Source organism: Bidens hawaiensis, unplaced genomic scaffold (genome assembly GCF_021521415.1).
Source record: "Bidens hawaiensis isolate Kalapana, Puna unplaced genomic scaffold, B.hawaiensis_p1.1 tig00034715_1, whole genome shotgun sequence".
NCBI classification, from domain to species: domain Eukaryota; kingdom Viridiplantae; phylum Streptophyta; class Magnoliopsida; order Asterales; family Asteraceae; genus Bidens; species Bidens hawaiensis.
The window spans coordinates 15,905-29,964 of NW_027505334.1; the positions used below are offsets into that span (position 1 = coordinate 15,905).

Genomic DNA, 14,060 nt, shown 5'->3' on the forward strand with positions numbered 1-14,060 from the left:
AGTCATAAAGAACAATGCATTCGGTACAATGCATTCAGTAATCGTAATCTAAAAATTTGCATTATAAGAACGTAAATGTTATTTGTTCATAAAGATAAAACATATGTCCAACCAATTTATTAATATTGGATAAGAAAATATAAATAAGCACTCGCATGAAGTACTGCACTAAATTAAATAAATTCATATCCAACACATTCTCATTATATTTCCCGTTTATGCTTACAAGACCTCGTCCTTGTTCTTAATTCTCTTCCTCTTTATTGTGTCGCCCTTGACACCGCTTTCAATACTCTCATTGCATTCCTCCCCCCTGCTTCATTATACAAACATAAAACTAGGACAATTTAGTATCAATATATGTGTTTGTGTGCGTGCACCCACATATATGCATAGTATTAAAAATTAAAGACATTTAGATGGAACCTGGATATTCCTCTTTTGCCCGTTTTTAATAACATGGAGATGGGGAGATACGAGGCTTTTGACAAATAAACCATTAAAAATAACGTTTTCATCGTTGGGCATATGTCTACCATCATCATGAATGTAAGTTGTTATTTCTAAACCCACCTCATTTGTCAAGAGGTGTGCAATATCATAATTACTCTTACACTTATTTATATTATATGGTTTCCATTCATTATTTTTCATTACCAATTTCTTACTTGTAGAGGGGGAACAATATGTATATATGCATAGACATTCTTCTATAATCCCGAGTCTGTAACAGTGAGAACAATCATAGAGAAGATCTAGTGGTACGGGGATTTCTTTAAATTCCTCCGTAGATAAATCTAGGGAAATAATTACCTTCATATTTTGATGGGTTATAATCCAGTGTAATGCACCACCACATAAGATACCAGATGTATTCACATAACTATAAAATACATCCACATAAATCTTATACTTTACTTGTTCAATAACTTTCCAAGTATTTGATTTCAACGTGAAGACATGAAAAACGGTCTCATAATTATTCTTGAACCCTACTATAACCTTGTATTCATCTGCAGACGAATCATAACCAAAGCCCCAACATTCAACTTTATCCCTGATCCTTAAACGTTTGTGCATAAAAGGCGGCGTTGGCAGTTTCTTCTCCTCTCTAGTGGAAGGATTGGTTATTACAAATTCAACATCTCTAGGAGAAACGCATACTAGGCCATTACACGAGCCAACGATACGAGTTTCATTCCCGTAAAACGAACTAAGTTCTTTTTTATATGAGAAAGAAACACAGATCCTTCTATGTCCAAATTCATGATTGTCACGATCACGCTTGTAAGCATGGTTCAAGTGAGCTTGAACAAAACGAGAACTGGATATAAAAGATTGCCATGACTTACACACGCTCTTGCATCGGATTAGATCTTTCACATCCAATCGCACCAGGATATCCTCAACCACATCAGACGGAAGCTCTGCCATTGGAACCCGGCCACCAACAGAAGTTGTGTTTAGGGTTAATAATAATATTACGTACTCCACATTGAATAAATCATCGTCGACAAGATAAGTTGTTTGGTTGGGCCCGGCCTAGTAAACTACTTTTAAGATTAAATCGTAAATACTTTTTATACTATTGGATTCTTGGGGGCCTTTGTTTGTTTAATCCCATAAAAGGTCGTCATATATCCGGACTAGTTTGTCAATGCGTATTTTACATTGATTGAAATAAAAAAAAAAGTAGCTTAAAAACGTACGTTATTTAAATAGGTTAGTAATGTATATTATTGCAAGTATAAGAGTAAAATAGAAAACCTTTTTTGTTGATGTGGCGGGTATCCAGTCGGTATTGGTTTAGTTCGTTACAACACCAATACTCGTTTATTATTTAAAAATGTATGTTTCATTAAAAGTTAATATATTAAAAACGTATATTAATTTTAAAGTATAAATGTAAAATCAAAATTTAAAAGAAAATAACTAATAATATGTGCACCACTAAATAATAGTGTTATATGAATTATGGTGTTATATAGTATGAATTATAGTGTTATATAGTATGAATTATAGTGAAAAATGAAATATAAAGTAATTAATTAGTGAGCAGAATAATATTGTTTCCTATAAAACAATCAAATGAAATTATTGGAGAAAGTCTTTGAAGTTGATAAACAAATTCTCTTTTCGTTCAAAATGCAAAGAAAAGTAATCATGATGTTATAAGACAACATGATATCCGAGTATAAAACTAGTTTACTATAACATTTCTTAGCATCTCTCTTAGAATTATCACGCTTCAAATTTTTAAAACCCTCTTTGTTACATACATATTTCATTGGATAAGCCACATTTGTTGTCCTATTTTTAAAAGTCGAATGAATGCGTATTCCAAATTCATGTAAAAACGCATAGCTATTATAGAAAGCCTATGCGTCATCAGGAGTATCAAAAACCTGTCCAATTAAATCATTTGTTATTTCTTTTTCAACTCCAAAATCCATGTACACATCTTTTGTTTTCTCTACTTCAACATTTGAACTTGTATTTTTGACCAAATACCATTTTCATCAACATGTTCAATCAAATTTGTTTCAAGGTCTTCCTTCTCTGATTGAATTTCTAAATCCATTAAGGTGTGGACGTCCTGTATCAACAAAAACGGAATATCAGAACACGAAAGAACACGAAAAAAGGCTGATAATCAAGAAGCGAAAGAAAGTATCAGGAACTAAAAACAAAAATCAGAGTTACATGATAACCAAAACTTATTAAGATTGATTAACCACTATGCTGATCTTATTATCAGGTGATCACCTTTTGATTTAGTAAATGAAAAGAAATAAAAATACCATAATCAAGAACTTGGTCAATTTTTTCAAGAGCTAAAATTGAAGAATTTAGGTTTAAACCTATCAACTAATCAAGAACATGACGGAATCATTCAAGAGCTATATGAAATACCGTCATGTCTGAGTGATTAATTGCTACAAGCCCTACTACATCCATCTTCGTCCATGTTATTTTTCGATCACCATGTACTGGAAGAAACTAGGGTTGTTGTTGGGTTTACAATGAAGCAACTGAGAGAGACGTGAGGCAGGTGTGTGCTTTTGTCGATTTTAGTTTTAGGGTTTTTTTAATCAAAACTATGTAGTTTTAATGTGTTTTTCGTGTAAGGTTAGGTGGTTGGCAGCACCGTATTAACTTTTCCCATATAAATAAACATCGTTTAGAATGCAAAGAAAGATAGTACTCATGCAAAAAAAAAATGTTGGAAGCAGTGGCGGATATACATACATACAAGGGTTAGCCTCTGCTACGGCTCAACTTTTTACCGGTAGTGTAAAAAAAATTGGCTGATTTTCGTGTGTCGTTACCGCAGGAAAAAAATAACGTTATCGCTAAGATTTTAAGCCCAACCAATCTATGTTTTAAACCCAATCAAAAGCCAAAGCCCAAACAAAAAAAACAATTAACCAACCCAACCAAACCACCTTTCACCACTTCACTTATCCATTTACAAAAAAAAATAAAAAAAAATACAGTAGCAGGTAGCAGCGCAGCTCTGCTCCACATTCCACACCACCACCGGCGCACCTCCACACCACCACCCACATGTAAGACTTTTCAATTTCCTGTTTAAATTAAAATTAATTTAGGATTTAAGGTTTAGGTTTAAATTGGAATTGAATAGGTATTTAAGGTTTATGTTTAAATTGGAGTTGATTACCTTTTAGTTTAATGTGTAAATTGCCAAATTGGAATTGAATATTGGTTATTGATTATTGAATTAGGTTTTTGTTTCAAATTTTGTTTAGAAACTTTAAATCTTTGAAGATGAGTAAACAAGCTCTTATTAGCAACCTTTTAGACGTCAAAGAAAAGAAAACGATGACATTGGTTCATCTTCACCAAGTTTAAATATTCCAACTTCATGTTCAAATATGGTTGATGATTTGCAAGAAAATGAAGATATCGTCCAAGTTCAAATATTCCTTCGATTCAAGTCCTTCAATACGTTCAAAAATCAATTTGGATGATCTTCCTTCGGATCCCGCCGAAAGACCACCTATTACTAGTTATCATCCTAATCAAATAGATGACGTAAGAAGAACATATCTTGTTAAAAAACTTTTCAACCACGAGGTCATAACTTTAAATGGTCAAACTATTCTAGTGGCAAGAGACGTTTTAATGTCGAATGGCTTGATAAATATGATTGGTTGGAGTATAGCACTAAACAAGAAAAAGCGTATTGCTTATGTTGTTACTTATTTAATGGAAGTGTTGGTAATCAAGGTGGAAGAGAGGTTTTTGTTAGTGGAGACTTTTGTAATTGGAATAAACCGGGTGCCTTAATGAACACGTTCGAGAAGTTAATAGCGTTCATAATAATTCAGTGCAAAAATGTGACAATCTTTTGAACCAAAAGCGATCCTATCAGCATAGTAATGAAGAAAATATTGCAAATTGGTATCGATTATTGGGTTCTGTTCGTAGTTCGAGATTCTTGTTAGAAAATAGTTTATCATTTCGTGATCATAATGAATCCGAAGACTCTTTTTCTAAAGGGCTCTTTCTTGCGATTTTAAAGTTGATTTGTGAGAACAACCCGGATATTGTTAAGTATTGTTTAGGGAATGCAAAAAAGAATAATAAGTTAACAGCTCCATCAATACAGAAAGAGATTTACTGCCCAACCTAGATCCGCCACTGTTGGTTTGTTAACCCGGTTAGTTTAAATTTATTTGATGTCGTGTTGTTTATATTTGTTTCGTTAACATTGTATTAAATATGGGGGGGGGAGGAATTTGAGCGCTACGGCTCGGTTTTGAGTGTAGATCCACCGTTGGTTGGAAGGATACGTGGGTCTGGTTGGAGGATGACTCAGGAGAGTTATCAGTTCATTCACTCATAATGGTAATAAATTGAAGGGATTTTAACCATGTCAATTATACTCGTCGATTCAAACTTTACGTCTAAATTGTTTGGGGGCACCTAAAACTGTTGATTATCTACTGGTAATTTGTGGAATTGCAAACTCCATTTGGTCGCATCCGATTCAGTCCCCAGCTTGTCATTCGTTCTGAAGCATTTTAGCCATGCCAAGGAAAATGACTAATCCTACACTACACAAAAAGGTGTTGTACAATATATTATTATCTACCTCAAGGACAAACTAACTTTTCAGCAACAAAACTATAACCATCTCAAACATATGTTAGGAACAAAGCGGCGCGCGGAAGCGAAACAACACACATGCACAACGATAAACACGCGTAAACGAAAATATAAATGATACAAGAATTTAACGTGGTTCGGTCCCCGCGAGGGGACCTACGTCCACGGGCTGCAACTAGGTTTTCTTATTAGCTCAGAACAAAGATTACAATTACATGATGGGATATATATAATAAACAATATTAGGGTTAAACATAATTAGGAACCAAAACTGGGCCTCCTAATAAAACCGGCCCAAAGGCCTTCATAACCCAACAATCTCCCACTTGAAGGCCTTGCGATAAATTCCAGCCTGCCATCCAAGTAAATATAACAATCTCATTCATCCAGTAACTCTAGTAATCTTCAGTAATAGAAATCTACCAAGCCTCCAGTTCCAAGAACAAGCTAAAACTTCAACAAAAGAAGTTCTCCAAGCCTCCAGTTCTCTAGGAACAAACTAAGATTTCTACCAATCCACACCCTGGTTGCATCCGCCCTTCTCATCAGTTACCTGAAAGGCCTATTGAAGCTCCCGAGAACTCCAATCCGGTCATCCCAGACCCAGCCATGACAAAACTCGCCAATGACTCATCCTCAATCTTAACCGACCCTCACTTACTCACACAACCGGCTTCAAAGACTTCCAGAGGATAAACACTCTCCAAATCAGCAGACTATACCAGGAGAGATTTTCACATTCGGATTCCTGGTCCTCCGAACCCAACGTCCCTTTGGAAACAAACCTAGAACACACCTGTGTGCTCCCACTGTTACCAAAACCCCGAACATGTTCAGACCTCTGAATACGCTCAAGCTGACATCCTCGTGGCTCTAGGCTTCATGTCTGCAAACTGAAACCCCTGAGCTCTACCCGATTCAGCGAGCCAAGACCTTATAACTCAAAAGTTGGTTCACTTCTTCCGACGATACAGTCATACAGAGATCGTATCTTCCAACAGTCTTTAACAAAAAACAATTCACCAATGCTTTAATGAAGTGAGTAACAAGAAAAAAAAGCATACCAGAATCTTGAACCCAAGAGTCTTCACCGCCTTCACTGAGTCCCAATGCATCAACCCCAGATACATTCTTAAAAAGCAGACTTCCAAACCTTTCGACATCGACTCTTAAAATGTCTCACCTCTACGCAACCTATCAAGTCGACTATGCCCAGCTCCCACTGTCTCTGTTATCCCAACCCATGCCACACCAACACTCCATGAGATGAACCCCACTCGTACTATCCCGGCAAATAACTTTACCCAACACGAGATCCTGAACCTCTCAAATGGTGTACCACTGATCACCACCAAACAAGATATAACTTTACAATTCCAAACGAACAAGAAGTAATAATCACAGTTTCGAACCAGCTAACAGGCAAACAGCTATAACAACAGTAGAACTTTCATGAAATCAAGCGGGTACCAAGGGTTCTATGACCGTACACACGATCAGTTAACTCAAACCCTAACCGAAAGATCATCCAAACGAGCAATAGTTTACATGACTTGCCACTAACCTCATTTTTTTTTCACTTATGCCGTCACCAGCACACCCGCTGGTTCCATTTTCTCCAAGTTTATCCATCACCAGTACTATATCCAAGTTCACATGACAAACCAATCAACCAAAATCCATAACCGTCAACATTCCGATCATAACCACCTCGTCTTCAGTTATAACAATAACAAACGAGAACAAATCGAAAACAGTGAACAGACACAACAAGGGCACGGGCCTAAACTTGACGATTGTTCAACAGAACACTGCCAAATAAACCGATTTGCTCTTGCAATAACCGATAAATCAACTAACTGTAAATAAACTATATAAAGTTACCTCAGACTAATCTCTTGCAAACAAATCTGAACCCGAACCTAAATGGTCTTCACAAAACCGGGTTAAAATAATAATGGTTGATAATAACGCCAAAACACGAACTTAAAATAATTCCAAAACAGTGTTTAGGCTAAAGAACCGGCCCAACAAGTTGTTACATTTGGCCCAACCAGTCTTGAAATAAGAAAATCACAAAATCCAAATGCTGGCCCAAAAACCAACAATGGCCCATCAACTTAAAGTAGCCCAGTAGAAATAAGACCCACCCAGGGCTTCTTTTGAAACTTACTGGTCAAATAAAACAAAAAACAAGTCAAAAGCACGTAGGTCACCTTCTTGTAACAAGAAACCGTCAACATGCAGCAGCTAAAAGAGAAGCTCCGGCCACGCTTTTCCGGCCAAACAAAACAGCACGCAAAACGCTACCCGGTGACCAAATCTGCTCTTCGCAACAACAAAGCCAACCACATGTCTCGACATCCGACAACATCCAAGGATCCTTTGTCAATCGAACCAGATTCTCGGTTTTTCGGCGACATCATCACCCTTAAAACCGATGAACATTTGAGCCTTAAAACCTTTTGACCTTCAACCGAACCAATAAAAAAACAGGCGACCTCCAAGAGTTATTCACGGTGACGGACCTACCCAACCCTAATCACCAAAAAACAGATTCGAACCAAAACCTTCTGCGAAATCGTTACCAGTGCAACGAACCGTGTGTCCAACAAGCCAAAGCTCTGATGCCACTTGTTAGGAACAAAGCGGCGCGGGGAAGCGAAACAACACACACATGCACAACGATAAACACGCGTAAATGAAAATATAAACGACACAAGAATTTAACGTGGTTCGGTCCCCGCGAGGGGACCTACGTCCACGGGCTGCAAGTAGGTTTTCTTATTAGCTCAGAACAAAGATTACAATTACATGATAGGATATATATATATAATAAACAATATTAGGGTTAAACATAATTAGGAACCAAAACTGGGCCTCCTAATAAAACCGGCCCAAAGGCCTTCATAACCCAACAACATATGTGAAGAAAGTTAAAATTAAATAGCTTAAAAACATATATTATTATTTAATGTATAAGTGTAAAACCAAAACCGGAAAAGTATCAAAATGTGTCCGGGCCATTGATGATACTGGTTCGGTTCGTTACAACACCAGAATTCATTTCTTATTTAAAAATGTACTAGTTGTGAGTACCAGCGTGTTGCGCCGAATCTGTTAAACCAAAAGGGGTATTTTGGTCACAATCATAATTTTGACTATAACCGAACTTCTAGTATGAATTGTTAAACTGGTTGTTAATTGGTAGACTAATTTTAAAATCAATTCCTAATCTGCAACCTGCTACTTAATTGGAACTCAATTTTGACGTTGAATAACGAACACGAACAAAAAAATTGTGTTTGCTTAATTAAACGAACGAACATGAACACATGTTCCGTTCGTTCATTTATGTTCATGAACGTTCTTTTATGTCTGTTTATTTATGTTTGTTTATATATTAATAGAAAACAATTAATTAATATCTGGATGGGTAATCTAATTAAAGGTTTTATATTTTTAATTTGTGTTCATTTACGTCGTTTGTCATTTTTTATGTTTATTTACATTTGTTCATCTGTGTTCATTGCATATTAATCCATTAGTTTGGCCGGATGTAATCATATCCGGATATAATGATGCACCGGTGTTGAGGGTGAAGGATGGCTAAAATGACAATTTGGTGTAGACGTTTTATAGCCCGAAAACTATTCAAGGTAGCCCAAAAATGGCATGCACCGTTTCTTCATGTTCAGCCCAGAAAAACCTATCCATCACTGTTAAATGTTGTTTGGCATTTCTCTAGTTTAAGTTTTTTTGTTAATCTGCACAATTCCAAGTTTAAAAAGACAGACAATTGGATAAACAAAATTCAAATGTTAAACAAAAAGAAGCAATTAAAAGCAGTAAGCAACATGTTTGGAGTCTTATAGTAAGGATACTGGAGCGTTCACCGGGTAAGGCCTAGCTATTAAAGTAGCACGAATATACAGCCCAGGCTTGATGTCATAAACTTTGAAATGTGTTTGTCAACGAAAGCGTAAAAATATATTATCAAGCTAAATAGCCAAAAACAAACATATCAGCTTTGCATGTTCAAAAATCAAAACAAAGCATAATATTTCGCGGGGTGAAAAAACATATAGTACAGTGCTAAATTAAAAAAAATAAATCATATCCAACAAATTCCCATTATGTTCCCCGTTTATGCTTACAAGACCTCATCCTTGTAACCTTAATTCTCTTCCTCTTTATTGTGTCTCCCTTGACACCGCTTTCAACACTCTCATTAGGTTCCTCCCCCTGCTTCATTATACAAATAGAAAACCAGGACAATTTAGTATCAATATATGTGTGTGTGTGAGAGCATGCACGCATGCATGCATAACATTAAAAGAAATTAAAGACATGCAGATCGAACCTTGGTATTCCTCTTTTGTCCATTTTTATTAACATGGAGATGGGGAGATACGAGGCTTTTGACCATAGTCACATAAATCGCGGTGCGCTCTGGTACGGGTACGCGGTTCGCTAGGCTAGACGAATTCGGTACGGAGGGGGTAGGTTCATTTCGGTACGATGTACCAAGAAGTGCGGTTCAAGGGAATTAAAAAAATTAATATATAAGTTATATATCTTTCAAAAATTAAAGTTAGTTATTTAAAAATATAATTTTTACTTTATTATTTATATATATACACATAGGGAAAATACCATGAAAAACCAACATACTTTTGGTTTTTGCTTACAAAAGTCCTTCAACTTTTTTGTGCATATTAAAGTCCCTTAACTTGATATTTTTGAACATAATTGTGAATATGACCTGTGATTGCCTGTTTTAAGTTTTATAAAGTAATAAACATATATTTATTATATATAATAAAAAAATTTAAACACATTATGGCATCAATCTTCTACCTGCACAATTAGAGAACCACCATGAAACCAGCAAAACCTTACGTTTCCGTCAATACATAACCCCAAAATCAAATCAAGTCAATTACAGTCATGGACGCTAAAGCCCTAATTAGGACCGACACCCGGCGTCGGCGTGGCGGAACACACAGAGTCGATATCTTCGGTTTGCACGGGGAGCAAAGGCAGCCGGAGAATGTGTCATGAATCCCGAAACGCAGTTGTCGATCCTAGTGCTTGTTTGCTGCGTAGTTCATTTTCTTAATGAGGTCGAGAGATTGTGAAGGCAGGAGTCTAGAAAATGATGAATTGAATTTGTGTTCTATACGTTTATAATTTTATTTATTATATAAAACAGGCAATCACAGGTCATATTCACAATTATGTTCAAAATATAGGGGACTTTAATATGTATAAAAAAAGTTGAGGGACTTTTGTAAGCAAATACCAAAAATATGAAAAAGAATTGCAAAAAAAGCAGCGGTTTTCACCATCGTTTTAGGGTTCGCGATTTCAATTGAGCCAAATCTGGACACCCGCCCAAATAAATCCACTGTCCCGATTTCAATTGAGTATAATCGCGAATTCATAATCAATTAGAGCGACGGACCAACGTCAATTGGTTCGCGAATTAGGGTTTTATGGATCGAACCGTACCGGATAATTGGTTCGCGAATTCTCCGGCGACCGGAACGCCGGCGAATTGCGATTGGGTACACAACGTACCAATTCGAAAATCGGGGGGCTGTGAGCGATTTATGTAACTATGCTTTTGACAAATATACTATCAAAAATATTGTCCCCATCGTTGAGCACATGTCTACCATCTTCATGAATGTAAGTTGTTGTTTTTGAACCCACCTCAGTTGTCAAGAGGTGTGCAATATCATAATTGCTCTTACACTGATCTATATTATATGGTTCCCACTCATTGTTTTTCATTACCAATTTCTTACTTGTATTGGGGGGAAAATATGTATATATGCATAGACATTCTTCTATAATCCCGAGTCTGTGACCGTAAGAACAATCATATAGAAGATCTAGTGGTACGGGGATTTTTTTAAATTCATCGGTAGTTAAATCTAGGGAAATAATTACCTTCTTCATATTTATATGGGTCATAATCCAGTGTAGTGCTCCACCACATAAGATACCGGATGTATTCACATAACTATCAAATAAATCCACATAAATCTTATACTTCACTTGTCCAATAACTTTTCAAGTATTTGATTTCAACGTGAGGACATGAAAAACTGTCTCATGTTTTTTCCTGAACCCTGCTATAACCTTGTAATCATTTGCAAACGAATCATAACCAAAGCCCCAACATTCAACTTTATATCCGGTCTTTAAATATTTGGGCATAAAAGGCGGTGTTGGCAGCTTCTTGTGCTCTCTAGTGGAAGGATTAGTTATTACAAATTCAAAATCTCTAAGAGAAACGTATACTAGGCCATTACAGGAACCAACAATATAAGTTTCATTCCAGTAAAACGAATTACATTCTTTTCCTGTGAAATTAGAAAGACGGATCCTTCTATGTCCAAATTCATGATTGTCACGATCACTCTTGTAAGCATGGTTCAAGTGAGCTTTAACAAAACGAGAACTGGATATAAAAGATTGCCATGACTTGCACACGCTCTTGCATCGGATTAGATCTTTCACATCCAATCGCACAAGGATATCCTCAACCACATCAAACGAAAGCTCTGCCATTGGAACCCAGTAACAGAAGTTGTGTTTAGGGTTAATAATAATGTTACGTACTCCACATTGAATAAGTATCATCGTCGACAAGGTAAGTTGTTTGGTTGGGCCAGGCCTAGTAATAAACTATTCTAAAGATGAAATCGTAAATATTTTTTAAACTTTTAGATTCTTGGGACCTTTTCTCTAGAATGCAACGCCTCCATGTGTATTTTACATTGATTGAAAATAAGGCTGAACACGGTTTGGTTCGGTTTTTCAAATATACAAACCATTCGGTTTCGGTTCGGTTATATTCGGGTTTTTTTTTCTTGTTTTGTTTTTTGTTTTCGTTCTATTAATTGTTTTATGCATCTAGTTCCTATGTACAAAAATAAATATTAACAACTACTATTCTTTTCACAAACTCTAATTTCTCCTACAAAAGTTATTGAACCAACACACTCCTAATTTGTTTTGGTTGTTGTCGCATATGGCTTAGTATAAATATATTTAAAAATCATTTAAAATATTTATTTTAATATACCAAGTTAAATTAAACTTGTACTTAACTTCTGATTGCGACAATAATCACATACCACTTTTAGTATACACATGCGATCTTACCTAGAAACTGTTACAGACTTACAGCTAACACCCTAACAAATTTAGAAGGTTAAAGTACTACTATTTTCATTAAAAACATGGGCAATCGGTTCGGTTCTTTTTGTCGGTATTTTATAAATGGGTAACCGAATCGAAACCAAAATTTTGGGTTTTCAAAAAAAACAAAAAAACCGTCGGTTAATGCTTCAGTTCGGTTTTTTCGGTTAATTCGGTTTCGGTTTGGTTTTTTCGGTTTTCTGCTCATCCCTAATTGACGTATGTCTCGTTAAAATTTAATATGTTAAAAGCATGTATTATTAAAGTATAAATTTAAAATAAAAAATAAAAAAATGTTTTATATATATAAAAAAGCTTAACAATAGGTGGACCACTAAATAGTACCCACGTGGACCAACAAGGAAGTCTACTACCATTCACCAACATGTAAATGTTATAGTATGAATTGTAGTGAAAAAAAAGCATAATAATATTGTTTCCTATAAAACAATTAAGTAAAATCATTGGAGAGTCTTTGAAGTTGATAAACAAATTCTCTTTTTGTTTAAAATGCAGAGAAAGATAGCCATGACGTTAGACATCCTGATATCCGGCCATCCGGGTATAAAACTAGTTTACTATAAACGAATAAGAGAATACAAATAAGCATCGTTTAGAATGCAAAGAAAGATAATCATGCAAAAAATGGAATCTAGAAGGATAAGTGGATGTGGTCGGGGAACGACGAGAATTCTCGGTTTACTCGCTCATAATGGTAAAAATTTTGAAGGGGCTTTAACCACGTCAATTACTCAATTATACTCACCAGTGGATAAATTGGATTTCATAACGTAGAAAGAATCACACCATCCGAGACACTTTCAAAGGAGAGGTATGAGCATTAATTCAAACCTAAAACTGTTGATCATCTGCCGGATTAAGCTTCGATCCCCTGCTTGCCATTCATTCAAAAGCATTCTAGCCATGCAAATGGCTAACCCTACACTACACAAAAAGGTGTTGCACAATATATTATTATCTACCAGTTGGAGTACCCGAAGGGTTCATAAATCATAAGAACAAAGTAACAAACTTTTAAACAACAAAACTTTAACCATCTTAAATATATGCGAAGTAAGACGAATTCGTTCTTGTGTGTAAAAAATATGATGAAACTTCAATCTTTAGAGTAGTCTAGTTCGTGTAATTTTAATCATGTTAACTTCCCGGTGTCTTGAATTACAATGATTTATAATCTAAGGTTGTTAGCTTCTTCTAACGCTTCCTTTTTTGATGAATGTATAATAAAGAAGGTTAAATATGGCGAAAAGGAATTCTTAGTGTTTAGGGGTTGAAATTGTCAAACTGCAAAGTTAAAAGTCGAGACGTACTTATCATTTTAGCTTAATTAAAACCTAAAAGTGTTGATGTTAAGGAAATACAACTTTAGCAAACAAGTTTTTCATCAAAACACTTCAATTTAGCTTCTGAGACCATCAAAGACAAGTTTTGCGATCATTTCCAAGCAAATCATGTGTGTTCTCAAGTGTTCGTTGAACTCCATTAGCCTTGTTCATCAACAAAGGAGCTGTGGATTCCGATTTCAAGTAAAAAATGGGGAGCTAGGAAGTGTCAACATCGTCTTTGTGGTAAAAATTTGATATTAGAGTTTATTTATTTCTTCAGTGTTGGTACTCTCAGGAGTTTGGACTTTGGGGTTAGCTGAAGATGATTTGTTCATTATAAGTATGCAACAGTAAGATATCTAAGAC

At 35.6% G+C, this 14,060-nt stretch overlaps 1 protein-coding gene and 1 pseudogene across 1 annotated transcript; both read right to left on the reverse strand.

Moving 5' to 3' along the window:
- Positions 1 to 405: 405 nt before the first annotated feature.
- Positions 406 to 1,434, reverse strand: LOC143612505 (F-box/kelch-repeat protein At3g06240-like). The gene has a single exon (XM_077086475.1). It carries the CDS (start codon positions 1,432 to 1,434, stop codon positions 406 to 408), a length of 1,029 nt encoding a protein of 342 aa, XP_076942590.1.
- Positions 1,435 to 2,473: 1,039 nt separating this feature from the next.
- LOC143612514 (F-box/kelch-repeat protein At3g23880-like) lies at positions 2,474 to 13,927 on the reverse strand (annotated as a pseudogene).
- Between the last annotated feature and the right edge of the window lie 133 nt (positions 13,928 to 14,060).

What these genes read in the sequence shown, in the direction of transcription:
- LOC143612505 (XM_077086475.1), bottom strand. Translation starts at nt 1,434, where the DNA reads ATGGCAGAGCTTCCGTCTGATGTGGTTGAGGATATCCTGGTGCGATTG.